The 21482-nt window shown below is 40.4% G+C and overlaps 1 protein-coding gene across 1 annotated transcript in view; it reads left to right on the forward strand.

The window, feature by feature from the left end:
- The window catches only part of LOC105472409 (carbonic anhydrase 10), a 544782-nt gene that overhangs the window by 80348 nt on the left and 442952 nt on the right, over positions 1–21482 (forward strand). The window contains exon 2 of the mRNA XM_071082941.1: positions 8474–8548. Coding sequence (XP_070939042.1) covers positions 8474–8548 — 75 coding nt within the window. The remainder of the gene's footprint in view (positions 1–8473; positions 8549–21482) is intronic.

Raw genomic sequence — 21482 nt, forward strand, 5'->3', positions numbered from 1 at the left:
GTCATGGATATGCATCCAATGTTAGAAGTACTTTTTTACCTTCCAACTTATGGTGTTTCCTGGTCAATAGACTTGGTACCTTCCTCCTTGAATTTTCCAGTGGAGAAATGCAGTTTCTGAGGGAAACAACTGTTCAGGGCTTCTACAATTACATTCAAATGAGGTAACTACAGCAGTGTATATACTCTGCCTCTCCTCTATATCTGGCTCCATCTTTGCTAGTTGTAGACCACTTGGCACAGGTATAGCTTGGAAGCTCATTTTTTGCAATGTGTGTGCTTATGGTTTGGTATGTTTTGACTGATGGTGAAGTTTTATTAAGCAATTTCCCTTCCCTGACTGCATCCCTTTGTGAGGGCTCCTCTGTTCCCTGTTGCACCGTTTCCTTCCCCACCTCAACTGTGCTGTCTCAGATGTTGCTTTTAAGTCTTGTTTCCCACCAGGTCAAGAGACCACTGTAATTTCCAAATGGAGGTATTTCACAGTTATGTTATCTCTGAACCTAAGTTAGTTAAATTAGTTGACTTGGAGCAGTAAGCTCTGTTAATGATAGGGATTTACTTACAGTCCAGATCGCGTCATCTTTGGAAAGTTTTAGTCTGGATCGAAAGACTTGTTGGTGTGATGCCTGTATTTGTGGTCAGTGGGAATAGGAACATAATTTTTTCAGTTGGTTGGCAGGCCCATACTTACTTGAGAGAGTTTATGGACTTGTGGGAAGAATAAAAGGGGATTAAGATATTGTTCAGGTCTTTATTGACTGGTTTCAAAAACCCAACATGGGATCGGGCACGGTGGCTCATGCCTGTAATCCCAGCACTTTGGGAGGCCGAGGTAGGCGGATCACAAGGTCAGGAGATCAAGACCATCCTGGCTAACACAGTGAAACTCTGTCTCTACTAAAAATACAAAAAATTAGCTGGGCATGGTGGCGGGCACCTGTAGTCCCAGCTACTTGGGAGGCTGAGGCAGGAGAATGGCATGAACCAGGAGGCTGAGCTTGCAGTGAGCCGAGATTGCACCACTGCACTCCAGCCTGGGCGACAGAGCAAGACTCTGTCTCAAAAAAAAAAAAAAAAAAAACCCAACATGGGTTGTGGGTCTTGTTTATATAAGGCTCCACCAACTTTGGTGGTTTAGCCCAATGGAAATCAGGTGGAGAGAGGGAAATACTCAATTTTATGTAGATGCTGGTGACCAGTTTCAGATCTGGAAAAGATTTAGTATGACACATAGCTTCTACAGTACATATTGATTAGATACCAGGTACATGTAATCAGAAACCCATATATTTCAACATTCTGACTTTTTTGTAAAGTAGCTCACTTCTTAACATTTAAGTAAGAGAGAACTGGATAACAAAAATCTTTTAGATCCAAGACAGGACTGAGCAAACTATGGCCTACAGATCAAATCCAGCTCTCTGTTTTTGTAAATAAAATTGTACTGGCACACAGCTACACCCCTGCATATTGTATACGGCTGCTTTTGTGCTACAATGGCAAATTGAGTAGTTGGCACAGAAGTTGGCTCTGTGCAAGAAGGGATCACCAGAAGCCTCTGTTCCATCCAGAAACTTGCAAAACACTTTGCTGTTTCTTCATCCCCAGTGATGGCTTCTTCAGCTATCCCATTCATTCTGAAGTAGAATTATGTAAGATAATTCTGCTTATTTGTATAAGAAGCCATTGGAGCAATGAACGTTGTCTCTCAAAATCCTGAGATTCAGAGTTTCCTTTTGAAACTCATCAGTTCTCAAACTGCCACAGTGAAAAATAAACCAAGAACAAAATTGAAATAGATTTTTCCTTGCTATGTATATCTTTCCTCTGGCAGTGATGACAATTTTTATTTTCAACACAATTTTTTTAATTAGACACCTGGATTTTTCCCAGGGGCTGGTTGCACATTAAAAATTCTGATCCATACCTAGGCAAAGAGGAGGAGAGAATGCTGTAAAAGCTCAGGCGGCTCTCTGTTCACCTGTTTGCTCTGAGGAATTCTCAATTAGCTCTTCACTCACTTCAAATCACATGTAAACAACAACAAGATGACTACCAAGGATCTGGTGGGAGGCGTTAAAATAGGAATCCTATATTTCTCTAGGAGCTCCGTCTATAATAAACTCCTTGTAGTACTGTGGCAGAACTTTAAATGAGTTACCTTTTTAAATGTGCCATCCTGCCTTTCTAAATTGCCCAACAGTATGAGGCTAGACTGAGCGTCCAAGGGCATTTGAAAACATGACATAAAACACCTTTATTTTCTTCAACTCTAATCTGCAGCCATTATATTTTGTAATTGACAGACATCAAATGGGCTCTTCTGGCTGATTGATTTTTGGAGGGTGAATTTGGTTCTTCACGAGGCACATCACAGACAGCTAACAGGAGCTCTGCAGTTCTACTGTTATAATAGGCTTTATTCAGATGGTCTGATTGTCTTATTACCTGCTAAAATCTTACATAGTTCTACTTCTGAACGGATGGGTTAGCTGAAGAAGCAATGACTGGAGATGAAGAAAGAGCAAAGTGTTTTGCAACTTTCTGGATGGAACAGAAGCTTTGGGTGATAATCTTGTCAGTTCCAATACTTTTACTTACACAGGGGCTTCTTTCTTCTTCCTTCTAGATAGATGTTTCTTAAATTGATATTTCAGTTTGACTGATAGGTTGTCCTTATAGGGGAGTGTAGAAGATGTGCACATGTAAGAAAGAGATAAAAAGAGGGACTAGGAATGCATCTAAATATCTGAGAACCTAGTCATCTTACTCAGGTTTTATTAGAGTTAGCTTTCCCTTTTTTGCCATCTTGACAACGCGCATCTATGCTTTCTCTTTTTTCCTTACTGCTTTATCCCTTGTAGAAATGAAAGTTTCTTAATGATATGGTCAAATGGCAGGAAAGAGTAGAAAAAATATTTGAACATATTATGCGGTGGCAAATGTATTCGGTAAGACACTGCAATTCAGATATATGGGGAAAGATGTATCTTTTGTCTACTTAGACAAAGCACTATCCTCTGATTAGTGTTCAACATGTTTCATTTTATCCTCTTTTAGCACACGTAAGTAGTATAAATAGCACCTTTACGTCAGTGACTGTCAATAGGAATGTCACTGTTTCTGGGGGAATATTTTGGAAATAGGTGAGGGCACTTAAGATTGTTATAATGAAAGAGTGGCAATTAGCACCAACTAAAGGGGGACAGAGATGTGATGCTCTGCAACATATTAGATAGATAGAAACAGTAATAAATTATCCCATGTCCCAACAGACATTCAAGTGAGTGGAAAAACTTTTATTTATTTGACCCTCCAGTGAAACTCCATTTTGCTTATGCACACAAAGCATGTCTTACAAAGTTTTATTATACCTGGTTCTTTAGCAATGCAAAGATGTAAATCAAGAGAAGGTGGTACTTAATTGTGTTCTCATCTTTGCCAAGAGTTCACTATTTTGGAAAATCATGTACCATTGAGAGTAATGCCACTTGTGGATTCTGGAATCTCTAATAGAATACAAAGTTATTTGTGTCTGTGTCAATCAAACATCCAACTTCTTCATTTTCTCTTCTAGTGCACCATGCCTGAGTATTTACATATTGAAATATGTAATATTTTGTTTTACATTATGTTCCTTGTATTCCCCCTTGTATTATAGTCAAAGCACTCTATTGATTATATTGATTATTTTTCTTTTTGAAATTATGTATGTAAATTAGCACTCAACAAATTTTTTTAGTAAAGAGCCATGGAGGAAACATTTTAGGCTTTGTGGGCCAAATGGTCTCTGTCATAACTATTCCACTCTGCCATTGTAGTGAGAAAGCAACTCTAGAGAATATGTAAATAAATATGTGTGGCTATTTGGCAATAAAACATTATGGACACTGAAATTTGAATGTAATATAATTTTAACTTTTCAAAATTTTTTTTCAACTCATTTTTTTTCTTTATTTTTTATTATACTTTAAGTTCTAGGGTACATGTGCATAACGTGCAGGCTTGTTACATATGTATACTTGTGCCATGTTGGTGTGCTGCACCCATCAACTCGTCAGCACCCATCAACTCGTCATTTACATCAGGTATAACTCCCAATGCAATCCTTCCCCACTCCCCGCTCCCCGTGATAGGCCCCGGTGTGTGATGTTCCCCTTCCTGAGTCCAAGTGATCTCATTGTTCAGTTCCCACCTATGAGTGAGAACATGCAGTGTTTGGTTTTCTGTTCTTGCGATAGTTTGCTGAGAATGATGGTTTCCAGCTGCATCCATGTCCCTACAAAGGACACAAACTCATCCTTTTTGATGGCTGCATAGTATTCCATGGTGTATATGTGCCACATTTTCTTAATCCAGTCTGTCACTAATGGACATTTGGGTTGATTCCAAGTCTTTGCTATTGTGAATAGTGCCGCAATAAACATACGTGTGCATGTGTCTTTATAGCAGCATGATTTATAATCCTTTGGGTATATACCCAGTAATGGGATAGCTGGGTCATATGGTACTTCTAGTTCTAGATCCTTGAGGAATCGCCATATTGTTTTCCATAATGGTTGAACTAGTTTACAATCCCACCAACAGTGTAAAAGTGTTCCTATTTCTCCACATCCTCTCCAGCACCTGTTGTTTCCTGACTTTTGAATGATCGCCATTCTAACTGGTGTGAGATGGTATCTCATTGTGGTTTTGATTTGCATTTCTCTGATGGCCAGTGATGATGAGATTTTTTCATGTGTCTGTTGGCTGTATGAATGTCTTCTTTTGAGAAATGTCTGTTCATATCCTTTGCCCACTTTTTGATGGGGTTGTTTGCTTTTTTCTTGTAAATTTGTTTGAGTTCTTTGTAGGTTCTGGATATTAGCCCTTTGTCTGATGAGTAGATTGCAAAAATTTTCTCCCATTCTGTAGGTTGCCTGTTCACTCTGATGGTAGTTTCTTTTGCTGTGCAGAAGCTCTTTAGTTTAATGAGATCCCATTTGTCAATTTTGGCTTTTGTTGCCGTTGCTTTTGGTGTTTTAGACATGAATTTCTTGCCCATGCCTATGTCCTGAATGGTACTACTTAGGTTTTCTTCTAGGGTTTTTATGGTATTAGATCTAACATTTAAGTCTCTAATCCATCTTGAATTAATTTTCGTTTAAGGAGTGAGGAAAGGATCCAGTTTCAGCTTTCTACTTATGGCTAGCCAATTTTCCCAGCACCATTTATTAAATAAGGAATCCTTTCCCCATTTCTTGTTTCTCTCAGGTTTGTCAAAGATCAGATGGCTGTAGATGTGTGGTATTATTTCTGAGGACTCTGTTCTGTTCCATTGGTCTATATCTCTGTTTTGGTACCAGTACCATGCTGCTTTGGTTACTGTAGCCTTGTAGTATAGTTTGAAGTCAGGTAGCGTGATGCCTCCAGCTTTGTTCTTTTGACTTAGGATTGTCTTGGAGATGCGGGCTCTTTTTTGGTTCCATATGAACTTTAAAGCAGTTTTTTCCAATTCTGTGAAGAAACTCATTGGTAGCTTGATGGGGATGGCATTGAATCTATAAATAACCTTGGGTAGTATGGCCATTTTCATGATATTGATCCTTCCTATCCATGAGCATGGTATGTTCTTCCATTTGTTTATGTCCTCTTTTATTTCACTGAGCAGTGATTTGTAGTTCTCCTTGAAGAGGTCCTTTACATCCCTTGTAAGTTGGATTCCTAGGTATTTTATTCTCTTTGAAGCAATTGTGAATGGAAGTTCATTCCTGATTTGGCTCTCTTGTTTGTCTGTTACTGGTGTATAAGAATGCTTGTGATTTTTGCACATTAATTTTGTATCCTGAGACTTTGCCGAAGTTGCTTATCAGCTTAAGGAGATTTTGGGCTGAGATGATGGGGTTTTCTAAATATACAATCATGTCATCTGCAAAGAGGGACAATTTGACTTCTTCTTTTCCTAACTGAATACACTTTATTTCTTTCTCTTGCTCAACTTATTTTTTTTCAACCATTTAAAAATGTAAATTCATTTTTAGTTCTTGGGCAGTACAGAAATCAGGCAGTGGGTCATATTTGGCTAGTAGGCACTAGTTTTCCAATCTCTGTTCTAGTGAACCATACTCAAGCATTTTCACATTGAAATACATATTATTATAAATTTCTTGTATTTTTATTTATAGTATAGTTAAAACACTACATTAAATTTTTAAAGTGATGTGTAAATACTGTAAAATTTTTTTTTTGTAAAACAATTAGATAAAAAGCTTAATGTAAAACAAAAATTGAGGGCTAAGTGGATATTTATTTGGGGTAATGAAACACATGCAAGAGAATGCAGCTTCCCCAATGACTGTCTCGTAGAATAAAGAGAGAAGCCTGGATTTATGGTTTAAGTTGTTTGATGACAGTCAGCAATCCTGATTGGATAAAACTTGGTGTGAGTTTTTATAGAACTCTGAAGTTTTTGCCTGTGATAAGGAAAACCAGTCCTGGCTTATCTCTGATGCAAAGCTGTTATGTGATGTTTATCGTTCAAACTTTCAAGATCTTAGAAATGTGCATTTTTCCCAGGCTTGAGACATTTTACATGTCTAGCAGAGCTAGGCTGAAGTTTAGTGAATTATCAGGGTTGGGGTTTGGTTTTGTTGTTGTTGTTTTTTAGTAGGTTGTACTTTCTGTGAATTTTATTTAATTATACTCAAGGTAAGAATTACAAAGTGGTTGTTTCATAAGAGGGCCATTAGATATCTGATCTCACAGGTTTCTAAGCCTTTTGGATTCTCCCCTGGCTCCTATGATGACTGTCTAATGAACGGGGAGAAGGAGCGTGAGTCAGGCAATACCAAGACCCAGAGGAAGAATCAGAGCCCTTTCTGAACTCTAGAGAAATGTTCTTTGTCTACCCACTTGGGGAATTTTGCAGCCATAACCAAACCTTGATTTGGCTTCTTGACTTGGTCAGGTCTAAAGACCTCCTGGCTGACTTCAAATCTCCTTGTCTTTCCCTGGTGCTACAAATTCCCAGAGTCTCAATTGAATCTTCTGCCTGACTCCCTGGTTGGACAGAACATTTCTGGCTTCTGCTTTGAGGTCACTTCCTCCTTTGCCTGCTGTCCCAGAGCAGATGCACTGGCTTCCAACTCAGTTGACCTCGGGATCTTCCTCAAGGGTTATGGAAATGTCTGAACTCTATCCACACCACAGGGGCAATAAGAATACCAGGAAATCCAGTGTTCTTTGGTGTGTCCATGCCCGAGATTTGTGCTGGGCAAATTTAAAGGCATTATTTTTTCCAGAATCTTAAATAAGCTCTTTGTCTCTCTTCTATTTGTTTTTAAAGTCCCCTAAGCCCACTGTCAGTTCCAGAAGGAGTGGGCTTCAGTTTCACTTATCCTATGTCAGAAAATCTTCAACCACAAAGATACAAGCCTCAGGGCTCTTAATATCCTAGAAAGAAAAAGTATCTTCCCTGTACTATGAGAAGAGACTTGAAGCTAAACAGTACAAACTTATCTGGAAGCTAGAGAAATCTAGTAAATCTTCTCTCTATACAAAGCTTTGCATTCAAACCCATTGTCTTAGACCCATTCTTTCTAACTCAGAATGATGAGTCTTTCCCCTAGAACTTTGAAGAGGAAGGTAGGGGGGAAAAAAACCCCCACCAGAATTAAAGAAGGAAAGAAAAAAGTGAAGGTTTAACATTAACTCTATAGTAGCCAAATTACAAATATGATTGATTCACTTATTTTCTTCCAATGTGGCTAGGAATTGAAATATGAATGTAGTTTAATAAAGGGATAAGCAAATTTATGTAGCATGTATACTTTGGGGTTTGCATGCATGTGTAATGGCATTGTCCCAATTCACTTGTCAACTGTCATGAATTCAAGGGTTTCCCTGAGGTCATGTCAGCATGACCTTACAGATCTCAACAATATTTTCTAATATCTTGAGCCCTCTGCACTTAAGCCCTGTGATGTCAAAAACCTTCACCACAGTTATTTATATTCTTGTTTTCATTTTCCTGGGACCTAAGGAAAGCTGGCTGGGTATACCTTTCAGCCTTCTACACTGGCTCCTTCAGCAAACTTCAATCTCTCCCAAAACAAGGGTTCCAAGGACATACATGGATGGGATATGCCTCCTCTCCTCAATTTCAGCAGGGTGTGTGTGTGTGTGTGTGTGTGTGTGTGTGTGTGTGTGTGTGGAAGATGATGAGGACAGGTAGCAGGGGACTTAAATACATAATTACTATCTCTTTAACATCAATTAAAATATTTGAGTACTTTAAATAAAAATTTGGTTTTATTTACCCATCAATGATCTATTTGGGAAAAAAAAAAGGAAGGGAGAAGGAAGGTTCTGTTGTAGTATGACTTTGGGGTAGAAGAGGATTATTTTATGGTATCCACCCTTGTTGCTTGGACAGCTGGGACACAGTGCTTCTCTACTATCATCTTAGTCTCTCTTCTTTGCTTTTCCTTTAGCTCAACAGAATTCACCAAAAATCCATGAAGGCTGGTGGGCATACAAGGAGGTGGTCCAGGGAAGCTTTGTTCCAGGTAAGTACACATTAATTCTTATTTTTTTTAATTGAAAACAATTAGAATGAAAGCTAGCATTATTTCCAGGATTTTACATTGCAAAAGGTGAGGCAGTCTAATTTATGTGTGCAATGAATACTCCATCAAGACAAAGTTTGTTAAGTAACAGGCAATTAGAGTACTTTTTTTTTCCATCTGAGCCTGCAGTCTCAATGTCCTTCAATCGATAGGATACCCTCAGGGGCAGGGGGATAGATGATTAAGGGCCGAAGCTCTGTCTGCTGACATTTGGTTAAGTGAGGAAGAGCCACTTCTTAACATTAATGAAACAGGAACTATGAAAAGACTGACCATGGCAATGGAGCTTGCTGGAACACATGCTGTCACTTTAGCAGCATCCATGGCCAGGACTTAGCACATCGGGCCAAGTATCAGCTAAAAATACCAGGCAAAGTGGATCCTGTCAGCATGGGGGCAGAGGACAGAAAACTGAAGACAGATTAAAGCAAGGATTATATTATGACTTTAGTTCAGAAGCAAGGTGGAGGGTCCCTGTGTCTCCTCCCACTACTCTTACCCTCATTATGGTCCTCTTGCTTTTGCTGCTTTAGTAAAGAGAAAAAGCAAGCAAAAGGCAAAGATAGAAGGGAAGGCAGGTGAAATATTTCAAAGTATTTTTAACTGCTCAGATGTAAGAATAAGAAATAAAGCACTCAACAGGAGCCAATGTGCAATCCCTACTCAGGCACTGAAAACAGAGGGCTGGAGATGTCAGTTGAGGTCTCTGTAGTTGGTGGCAAATAGAAAGACCAGTGTCCCAGGTCACTTCATTCATTCTTGGCTCCTATGTCTTCTTTTCCTGTCCTTCTGTAGAGTCTATTACACCAGCTGTGCAGAGCTAAGCAAGTCACAAAACCCCTCTGGGCATCATTTTTCTCATTTATATGATGGGGCAATTATTCGTACTTGTGAGGCTTTGCAGTAGGAGGAAAGCAGGCATGGTAAGGGAGAGTGGGTGACCCAGGAAAAAGCCAAATGGCTGCCAAATAGCTTCAGAAATGAACATTATTAACTTGATAAATTTACTATGGCACATCTATTCTATGGCCCAGTGAACATAGAAACTGAACTTGATTAACTCATCTAGAAGTGACCAGGTTTCTTATGATAATGTTAGAACAATTTCATTGGCACAAGCTATGTTCATGTGAAATAATATCGACAAATGGCATTCAATTCTTACAACTGAGGACACTCCTTTTAAAGAAATAGAATGTTTATGTACTTTTTGCCTAGGAAGTCTGTCATATTCAAGATATCTCAGAAGTTACATTTATAATTATATTCTTGTACCTTGTGAGTATGGAATTAGAGAAATAAAGGGTATTCTCTCCAGGTAATAAGAAGTCTTGCTAAATTAGTACTATGCCTGAAGAGAACATCCTCTGTAGTGATTGACATGTCCATGGGTAGAACTGGGTGGTCACCGCAAAATGTTGTGTGTCTGCCTCTTATTTTTTGATGTTTTCTTCTCTGTTGTCACATTCTTTCTTTAATGTGTTCATGGCCCTATTTTGAGTTGGTTGTTGCTTCTAAGACAACCACAGGAAATAATTTTTATTGTCCCCTTATGTGTTGATATAAAGGAACTTAACTTTTCCTTACTCTCAAATTTAATTGAGATACTATGTGTAAACCTTACTACATGGGAAGCAGTGAGGTGTGCAAGTGTGATTATGGCCTCTGAAGTCAGACTGGACGGGACTTGAGTCTGCGTTCTGTGGTTTCTTGTTGGTAGAACTGTCAGCAAGTTACCTACCCATTCTCAGCCCCCTGGGTTCTTCATCTGTAAAATAGAGATAAGAAATCGGTTTTGTGAAGTTTGCTGAGGATTAAATTACAAAACAGAGGTAAAGTGCATATGGTAATGTCTGGTGCATGTTGAGTCAGTGTATGTCCATTGTTGGTATCTGCTTGAGAAGAGGGAGACAATTACAAACTGGAAAGTATAATAATGTGTGTAAGGGTTTCTCAAGATGCCTGAAACATGGGGGATGCTTGAATTTATAAGGTAAAGGGTTTCTACACAGTGGACAACTAAAAGATGACTTCCTCATCCTCTGAACGTAACAGTTCTAAAGCCTTTTGTCTTTCTGGTAGAGGAGATTGGTATCTGATGATTCCATGTTCTAAACTTTTGGGAACTCCAACTCTGTTGAAAAGGATAAGAGTCATGAGAATTTGTGAATTAAGTAACTGAACCTGGGCTCTAACATCTGACTCCAGATGACCTACTTTATCTGAGTGGGTGGTTGTGGCAAACAATGGACCCCTTACCTCTTATTACTTGACTATGAAGTTAAGAGTGTTCTTCAATTTGTTACTGAGATTTTTTTCAGGTTATGGATGTGTGAAATAGGAGAGAACTTGATATGACTGAGCTAGTTTTATCATCCCATAAGTTCCTCACTAAAGTGTCTAGAAAGAATAGTCAGTTGGTATAACAGTTGTGAATCTGTGACTTCAACAAAGCTGTGGTAGATAAAAATATATGAGCTCTATAACAATGGTGGGTACAAGGTTAATTCAGCACACAAATGCCCTACTTTGGTCAGTTCAATAGCATTTATGGAGTACCTATCTTGTGCTGAGCACCAAGTTTGGGCGGTTAATAAACAGGTAACTGACACATGATTCTTACTCAAAGGTGAGCCTACAGTCTAAAGGGGAAGATAAGCCATAAATCCATGACTCAGGATAACAAGGGCTCCAGTAGGGTTTGTAAATGTAAAGGAGGCAACACAATATTGGGATTCTGCCTGCCTAAGTGTTTAACAGATGTTGTTTACCTGCTCAAACCTACGCCTTCCTCTGACCTCACCCACAACTAGAATCTGTCTTGCAGGCAGAGCCCTGACTATGCTTGCACATTCACCCTCCATACCATCATACTCTCAGGGAAGGAGCCCCTTATCAGCTGCAGAGGGTTACTCTTGGCTGAGATTTACACCAGCAATGGTAATTCTGGTCTTTTCTTATTGGTTTAGACATTGTGATGGCTAATTTGATGTGTCCATTTGGCTAGGTATGGTACCCAGATATTTGACCAAACATGCCTGGATGTTGTTGGGAAGATGCTTTTTAAGACCAGATTAACATTTGCATCAGTAGACTTTGAGTAAAGCAAATTATCTGTATAATATGTGTGGGCCTCATCCAATGAGTTGAAGGCCTTAAGAGAAAAAGACCAAGGTCCCTGAAGAAAAAGGGAAATCTACCTCCAGAAGCCTTAGGCCAGGAGCAGCAATATCAACATTTCCCTAGGCCTCCTGCCTATTGGCTTGCCCTGTACGCATCATCCTTGCCAGCCATCATGTGAGTCAATTCCTTAAAGTAAATATATCTCTCACTGTCACCCCATTCTGTTGATTCTCTTTCTCAGGAGAACCCAGAGTAATACACTAATATAGACATGCACATGTGATACACAGTTCTATTCACGCCATGTAAGGAGAAGCCTTCTGAATAAACTTGGGTACAAAAGACACACTAAGATGGCAAAATGAAGAGTTGAGAAAATTCCATATCTTCTATGGCTCACTTAAGGGTTGAATTCACCATGGAACTGCCTCACCACTTATTGTGTTAAGTGATGTAACAAACTTCTTACTGCTCGAGCCACTTTGAGTCAGACTTTCTGTTACTTACAGCCTAAAGCAGTCTTCTAGGGCCAGGCATCTCACTACAAGGCTAAAGGAAGAAAAGAAGTTAGAAGTCCTGACAAGGTTCAGGAATACTCAAATTGGAGAAGGGTGGGAATGTGAGGAATATTTGACAGTACAGGCAAAGAGGGATTGTATTAGTTCATTTTCATACTGCTTTAAAGAACTGCCTGAGATGGGGTAACTTATAAAGGAAAGAGGTTTAATTGACTCACAGTTAAGCATGACTGGGATGCCTCAGGAAACTTACAATTATGGCAGAAGGCAAAGGGGAAGCAGGATACCTTCTTTACAAGGCTGCAGGATGGAAAAGTGTTGAGCAAAGGCGGAAGAGCACCTTACAAAACCATCAGACCTTGTGAGAACTCACTATCATGAGAACAGCATGGGGGAAACCACCCCAAGATCCAATTACCTTCACCTGGTCTCTCCTTTGAAATGTGGGGATTATGGGAATTATAATTCAAAATGAGATTTGGGTGGGGACACAAAGCCTAACTATACCATACCACTTTGGGTCCCTCCCAATCCTCATGTCTCTGACATTTCAAAACCAATCTTGCCTTCCCAACTGTCCTGCAAAGTCTTAACTCATTTCAGCATTAACTCAAAAGTCCATAGTCCAAAGTCTCACCTGAGACAAAGCCAGCCTCTTCTGCCTTTGAGCCTGTAAAATCAGAAGCAAGTTAGTTACTTCCTGGATACAATTGGCATTGTATGGTACAGGCATTGGGTAAATATAGCGATTCCAAATGGGAGAAATTGGCCAAAACAAATGGGCTATACAGACCTCATGCAAGTCCAAAATCCAGTAGGGCAGTCAAATCTTAAAGGTCCATAATGATCTCCTTTGACTCTGTGTATCACATCCAAGTCATGCTGATGCAAGAGGTGGGTAGCTCTGCCCCTGTGGCTTTGCAAGGTACAGTCTGCCTGCCAGCTGCTTTCACAGGCTGGTATTGAGGGTCCACAGCTTTTCCAGGTGCATGGTGCAAGCTGTTGGTGGATCTACCATTCTGGGGTCAGGAGGATCTTGGTCCTCTTCTCACAGCTCCACTAGGCAGTGCCCCAGTGGGGACTCTGTGTTGGAGTTTGCACCCTGCATTTCCCTTCCACACTGCCCTAGCAGAGGTTCTCCATGAGGGCTCCCCACTGCAGCAAACTTCTGCCCAGACATTCAAGTATTTTCCTACATCGTCCAAAATCTGGGCAGAGGTTCCCAAACTTCAATTCTTGGCTTCTGTGCACCCACAGGCCCAACACAACATGTAAGCCACCTAAGCCACCAAGGCCTGGGGCTTGCACCCTTTGAAGCAACAGCATGAGCTATATGTTGGCCCCTTTTGGTCACAGCTGGAATGCAGGGCACCAAGTCCAGAGACTGCACAAAGCAGCAAGGCCTTGGGCCCAGCTGAGGAAACTTTTTTTTCTCCTAGACCTCTGGGCATGTGATGGGAGGGCTGCTGTAAAGACCTTTGACATGCCCTGGAGACATTTTCCCCGTTGTCTTGGCTATTAAAATTTGGCTCCTTATGCAAATTTCTGCAGCCAGCTTGAATTTCTCCTCAGAAAATAGGTTTTTCTTTTCTATCACATCATCAGGCTGCAAACTTTCCAAACTTTTATACTCTGCTTCCCTTTTAAACATAAGTTCCAATTCAAAACCATCTCTTTGTGAATGCATAAAATTGATTGCTTTTAAGAGTAGCCAAGTCACATCTTGAATGGTTTGCTGCTTAGAAATTTCTTCTGCCAGATACCCTTAATCATCTCTCTTAAGTTCAAACTTCCAAAGATCTCTGGGGTGGAGCAAAATGCCACCAGTCTCTTTGCGAAAGCATAGCAAGAGTCACCTTTATACGGGTTTCCAACAAGTTTTTTTTTTATCTTCTGTGTTCATCTGTTCTCATGCTGCTAATAAGGACATACCCAAGACTGGGTAATTTATACAGGAAAGAGGTTTAATTGACTCACAGTTCCAAGTGGCTGGGGAGGTCTCACAATCATGCTGGAAGGTGAAGGAGAAGCAAAGTCTTGTCTTACATGGCAGCAGGCAAAAGAGCTTGTACAGGGGAACTCCCATTTATAAAACCATCAGATCTCATGAGATTCATTCACTACCACAAGAACAGCATGGGGGAACCACATCCATGATTCAATTATCTCCACTGGCCCTGCCCTTGGCATGTGGAGATTATTACATTTCAAGGTGAGATTTGGGTGGGGACCCAGTCAAACTATATCACCATCTGAGATCTGAGCCAAATCATATCACCATCACTGAAATCTGAGCCTAACTGTATCACCACCTTAGCCTGCTGTATTTTATTGTCCATATCACTATCAGCATTTTGATCAAAGCCATTCAACAAGCCTCTAGGAAGTTCCCACATCTTCCTGTCTTCTTCAAAGCCCTCCAAACCATTCCAACCTCTGCCTGTTACCCAGTTCCAAAGTCAATTCCACATTTTTGGGTATCTTTATAGCAGCACCCCACTCTCTGTGATACCAATTTACTGTATTAGTCTGTTTTCATACTGCTATAAAGAACTGCCTGAGACTGGTTAATTTATAAAGATTAGAGGTTTAATTGACTCACAGTTCAGCATGGCTGGGGAGGCCTCATGAAACTTACAATCATGTTGGAAGAGGAAGCAAGGCACCTTCTTCACAAGGTGGCAGGAAGGAGAAGAGCTGAGCAAAGGAACCACCACATATGGTGAAACCTCATTCAGTGTCAAGAGAACAGCATGGGAGTAACTGCCCACACAATTCAATTATGTCCCACCAGGTCCCTCCTACAACATATGGGGATTATGGGAACTACAATTCAAGATGAGATTTGGGTGGGGGCACAGCCAAACCATATCAATGGGCAAAGGCCTGAAAGCTTGGAAGAGAATGTTCACTAGTGCAGGAAGAGCTCTGGTAATTAAGAGCAGCAGGGGCCTAATTATGGAGGGCCATACCAATTGGGAGTTTGGATTTTACCCGAAAGGAACTAGAAGTTTGGATTTTACCCTAAAGAATCAAAGGAGAGGTTGAACTCTTACAGAATTCAAAGTCAGAGAAGAGGGCCATATGAGCTAAGATAGGAGCAGGGGAGGGGTCTGGGGAGGGTGCAGCTTCTAGGGTTAGGGACCTTGTCTCTTTCCACACCCTATCCCTCCAGGATATACCTCAGGGCTTCCATGCACCAGGGACTCAATGTTTGCCAAACAAACTTGGGTCAGAACAGACAGCAATCTTTGTTCCTTAAAGAAAAAGACAAAGGCTTGACTCTGGAGACAGTCAAGGGCTGTTCCTCAACCCTTAAATTGAGTTATAAAATAATAATAACAAATACATCAGTACAATCTGCAGTACATGCTATAAAGGGAAAATACTCAAGGTTTTGAAAAGCCTAGTAGAAATAGTCTGGAAATCAAGGAGAGCCTCCTTGTGTAATCTAGGAGAAGCTTAGCTAAGGAAGGGCATTGCTAGTGCAGAGTGGTCTTAGACCAGCTGTTTAAGGCAGAAGCATGAGCCTCAAGCATGGGCATGACATATATGAGAAATGGAACAAAGCTCACTGTGGCCAGAGTGCAAAGTGGTTGGAGATTGGGGTGGTCAGGAGCCAGCTCATAGAGGGTCTTGTGGGCCACATAAAGTATTTGAATGGAGATCCTGGAAATAAAGGACAATACATAGTTATAAGCAATTTATTCTTCCTCTGAGATCTGGGAAGCAGGGATTTCTGAGGAATTAGATCATAACTTATTCGGCAGCTTAAAATCGTAATACAGAATTCCTCTGAATGATTAATAGAGAAACTCATTGCTGCCATTTCTGATCAGCATTGGACCCAGCAGGCTACTTTGGCTCAAGACAGCATCATCTGTTGCATTCTATAAATTGGGTACAAATGATTTACCCAGGTCAATAACCCTCCCAACATGCTATTTCCCATCTCTTTTTGGGTAGTTTTAAAATGTAAAGATTATTGGACAATGAAGGTAATTATACCCAACCATCTACAGGTTACCACTGATGTCTGTTTATCAAAATGTCCATTTTCTTTTTTGTTTGTTTGTTTTGTTTAAAAAAGTCTCATGCTTAACAGAGGTAAGGAGTATAAGCTCTTCTTTCTCCACAATACTCCCAGGAAAGAAATCTGGCTGGATGGTGAGGGTTACTTGCTGATCCAGGATGGCCAGCCTGGGGCTGTGTATGCTCTTCATTCCTTAATTCATGGAGTAAGTGGTACCTGCACTGATTTTTTGGTTGCTACATAAGAATTAGCACTTATTCAGTAGCTTATAATTACATACATTTATTGTCTCAGTTTCCTTGGGTCAGAAATCTGGACATGGCTTAAATGGATCCTCTACTGAGTCCCATAATGCTGAAAAAGGTGTCATTCTGGCTGCATTCTCATCTGAAGTCAAGCTCATGGAGGTCCTTGGCAGAATTCAGTTCCATGCAGTTGTAGGGCTGAGACCCTTGTCTCCTACAGCCTGCCACTGCTGCATAAGCAGTTCACAACACAGTTGTTTGCATCTTCAAGGTTGGCAGAAAAGTGACTCATTTACTTTGAATCTCCGCATCCTGAGAAGGCCTGGACTCTCTTTTAAAGGTCAAGCCTACTCAGTACAACATGCCTTTTTATTAACTCAAAGTCAACTGATTAAGAACGTTATTCACATCTGCAAAATCCCTTTATCTATGCCAGAAACGACAATCTAATCAAGGAAGTGAAATCCCATTATACTCACAAATCCCACTCATACTAGAGGGTGTGTACACTAGGAGGTAGGAATCTTGGAGGCTGTCTTATTCCATTTGTGTTGCCATAAACAAATACCTGAGGCTGGCTAATTCATAAATAATTTTGAGATAAAGAGATTCATTTGGTTCACAATTTTACAGGTTGGCGTACAAGAAGCATGGCACCAGCATCTGCATCTGATGAGGGCCTCAGGCTGTTTCTACTCATAGTGCAAGTGGAAGGGGGGCAGCATCTGCAAAGAGCACATGGTGAGAGAGGAAGCAAGAGATACAGAGAAACTGCCAGGTTCTTTTTAACAACAAGCTCTTACAGGAACCAATAGAGCAAGAACTTACTGATTACTGTAAAGATGGTACCAAGCCATTCATGAGGGATCTGCCTCTATGACCCAAACACCTTTCATTAGACCCCACCTGCAACATTGCGAATCAAATTTCAACATGAGGTTTGAAGGGTCAAATATTCAAACCGTAGCATTCCACCCTTGGCTCTCCATGCCTCACATCCTTCCCACATTGCAAAATACAATCATTCTACCCCAATAGTCCCCAAAGTCTTAACTTGTTCTAGCATCTACTCAGAAGTCCCAAATCCGAAATCTCATCTGAGACTCAAGGCAAGTTCCTTCCACCTATGAGCCTGTGAAATCAAAAGCAATGCCTCTACTTCCAATATGTAATGGTCGTACAGGCATTAGGTAAGCATTCCCATTCACAAAGACAAAAATTGGCCAAAAGAAAGGGGTAGCAGTCTTCATGAAAGTCTAAAACCCAGCAGGGCAGACATTAAATCTTAAAGCTCCAAAATAATCTTCTTTGACTCCATGTCCTGCATCCTGGGCACACTGATATGAGAAGTGGGCTCCCAAGCCTTTGGAAAGCCCTGCCCCCACAGTTTTATTGGGTGCAGCCCACATGGCTGCTCTTACAGTCTGGAATCTAGTACCTGCAACATTTCCATGCTAGTGTGGCTCATTGCCAGTGGCTACATAATTCTGGGGTCTGAAGGGTGGTGCCCCTTTTCCCACAGCTCCCCTGGGTACTGCCCTAGTAGAGGCTCTCTATAGGAGTTCCTCCCCTGCAGAAGGCTTCTACCTGGGCACCCAGGCTTTCCAATACATCCTCTGAAATCTAGAGGCTTGGCAGCTTCCACCACTCTTGCATTCTAGGAGCCTACAGACTTAGCACCAAGTGGATGCTGCTGAGGTTTATGGCTTGCACCTTCTGGAGCAGCAGCTGGAATAGTATGTGGGGCTATTTGTGTCTCACCTGGAGCTGAAGCAACCTGAATGTTGAGAAAGCATACCAAAGTGGCTTCGGGGTAACTTGGGCCTGTTCCCTGAAACCATTTTGTCTCCTAGGCCTGCAGGCCTATGATGGGAGGGGGCTACAAAGATTTCTGAAAAACCTTTATTCAATTTTCTTGATTCTTCACACCTGACTCCCTTTTAGCCATGCTAATCTCTTTAACAAGTGGTTACCCCTCAGCACCATTGGATTTTTCTCCTGAAAACACTCTTTCCTTTCCTGTTACATTGCTAGACTGTAAATTTTTCATGTTTTTATATTCTGCTTTCCTTTTAATTATAAATTCCACCTTTAGGTAATTCCTTTGCTGCCATATCTTACTGTAAGCTGTTAAAAGTAGCCACATATTAGCCAGGGATGGTGGCAGGTGCCTGTAATCCTAGCTACTTGGGAGGCTGGGGCATAAGAATCACTTGAACCTGGGAGGTGAATGTTGCTGTGAGCCAAGGTTGTGCCACTGCACTCCAGCCTGAGCAACAAAAAAGAGTCCATCTCAAAAAAACAAAACAAAAAAAGCTATACCATTTCTTGAAAGCTTTGCTTTGCAGCATATAGTGAATTTCTCCCTCCGAGGGAGAAAGCCTCAGAAATTCACTATGTGACCACCCCTTCCAAGAGACCCACATTCAGTCTCCCTTTGATAAGCCAGTAAGCTTATCCTTCAATACATCCGCATTAAATGATAGTTAAAGTCATTGCATTAGTTTCCTATAGCTCCTTGTACTAGTTTTCACACTGCTATAATGATACTACTGCTATAATGATACAAGACTGGGCAATTTATAAACAAAGGTGGTTTAATGGACTCAGTTCCACATGCCTGGGGGAGCCTCAAGAAACTCACAATCATGGCAGAAGGTGAAAGGGAAGCAAAGACCCAAGGCAGGAGAGAGAAGAAGCCAGCAAGGGAGGAACCATCGAACACTTATAAAACCATCAGATCTCATGAGAACTCACTATCATGAGAACAACATGTGGGGAAACTGCCCCCATGATCCAATCACCTCCCTCTACGTCTCTCAACACCTGGGAATTACAATTTAAGATGAGATTTGGGTGGAGACACAAAGGCTAACCATATCGCTCTTATAACAATTTACCCTAAAGTTAGTAGCTAGAAACAACAGAATTATTATCTTACCATTTTAAAGTTGGACACACTAAAATCAAGGTGTCAGTAGGGCAGCCTGCCTTATGGAGGCTCTGAGGAGAAATCAATCCCTTGCCTTTTCCACCTTCTAGAAGCCACCTGCATTACTTAGTTCAGGGTCCCTTCCTTGCATGGCTCCAGCCCATGCTTCTGTTATCACACATCTTTCTCTATCTCTGACCCTTCTGCCTCCCACTTTTCAGAATGTGATTGCATTTGGCCCACCTGGATAATCTAGGATGCTCTCCCCATCACACGATCCTTGACATAATCATATCTGCAAAGTATATTTTGCCATATAAAGTAACACATTCACAGGTTTGGAGGACTAGAATATGGACATTTAGGGAAGACTCTTATTCTTTTTTTCATACTCACATTGTCTCCAAAGCTAATGGAAGCACAATAACCTATCACATGAACATTCGATTTTGTAGTTGTCAATGCTTCCTCACTCATGTTACTTCATTCAGCCCTTACAAAATTTGCACTCATACTCCCCTTTTTCCAGATGAGAAAACAAGTTGAGTAAAGTTATTGTCTAAATTTCCAATGCAGATCAACATGGAAGCAGGTTTGTAAATAAGCACATTTCGAATCCAGTGCTCTTTCCACTACAAATATGTATAAATATGAGTAACAAATGATACCTCTTCTTGGATAGACAATAGTACTGTTCTGCTTATATTCTAGAAAAAAATGAACTAGAGGCAAAAATAAAATAAAAGGCTATATATCAGATTAATCCACTGAAAACTCAACACAAATCTATCTTCTCTCTAGACATGATTTAGCATTTGGATATTATTTATTACATTTTAGAAAGCCTTTCCAGGTGTCATCTTTCAAAATAAATTTTTTATTTTGGAATGACTTTAGATTTACAGAAAAGTTATACAGGGAGCTTCCATATACTCTTTATCCAAGGTCCCTAATTTAAATGTCTTACATTAGCATATACATTTGTCAAAACTAAGAAACCAACCTGGATACATTACTGTTAAACTAAACTACAGATTTTTTAAAATATCCAAGTTTTTCCACTAAGGTCCTGTTGCTGTTGCATAATCCAATTTAGGATACCACATTACATTTAGCCTTCATGTCTCTTTAGTCTCCTCTGGGCTGTGAACGTTTCTTAATCTTTTGATTTTTTATGGCTGGCAGTTTTGAGAAATACTGGTGAGCTACTTTGTATAAAATTCCTGAATTTCCGTGTGTTTGATGCTTTGATTAATCTGGGATTGTGAGTTTTGGGGAAAAGTTTCCTGGAGATAGAGTTCCATTTGCATTACATCCTATCAGAGGGTACGTGATATCAACATGTGTTTGTCTCATTTGTGACAACTTATAAAAAAAAAAAAAAAGACACGTATTTCTGTCACCAATCAGTAAATGTGGAAGATTCAACAAGGCTAGAGATTGATCTTTAGTTGTAGAACAAATGAATGATGGAGTTGGACCTAGAACCAGATCACCTGTATTAACAGGTAGTACTTCTCAAATTGGACTGTACTCCAAAGCCCCTCCTGATGTTTTACTTTAGGACATCAATTGTTTTGCTACAAAAGTGTATATAAACCTTTGTGTTTGAGAGTAGAATTTTGTTTCAAGTTATCTTAAGAATAAAACTTGCATTTTAACAAGCCCTGTGGCATACTGAATAACTCTTTCCATTGAAGGTAGTCATATTTCAGCCATTGAATTTTCTTGGGCAGGAAGTGTGTGGGTGAGCACACCAGTATTTTGTCCCCCAGACTTCGTTTTTGTTGTCAACTGTCTTCCTCCTTTGGATAATAGATGCAGCAACGGGTTTTGGAAAATGCTCAGTGGATTGTGTCTTCCACTGACCGAACATGAGATCTTAGGTGAGTCACTTAGTATATCAGGACCTTGTTTTCCTCATATAGAATCGGGGTATTGAGCTGTGTGGTTTTCAAATAACCATTCCAGCTCTGATATTTTTTGTGAGCTTGCTAAGATTGATTTGGAAGTTATAGTTAGC

This window comes from Macaca nemestrina, chromosome 17, assembly GCF_043159975.1.
Source record: "Macaca nemestrina isolate mMacNem1 chromosome 17, mMacNem.hap1, whole genome shotgun sequence".
In the NCBI taxonomy this organism is placed as follows: Eukaryota; Metazoa; Chordata; class Mammalia; order Primates; family Cercopithecidae; genus Macaca; species Macaca nemestrina.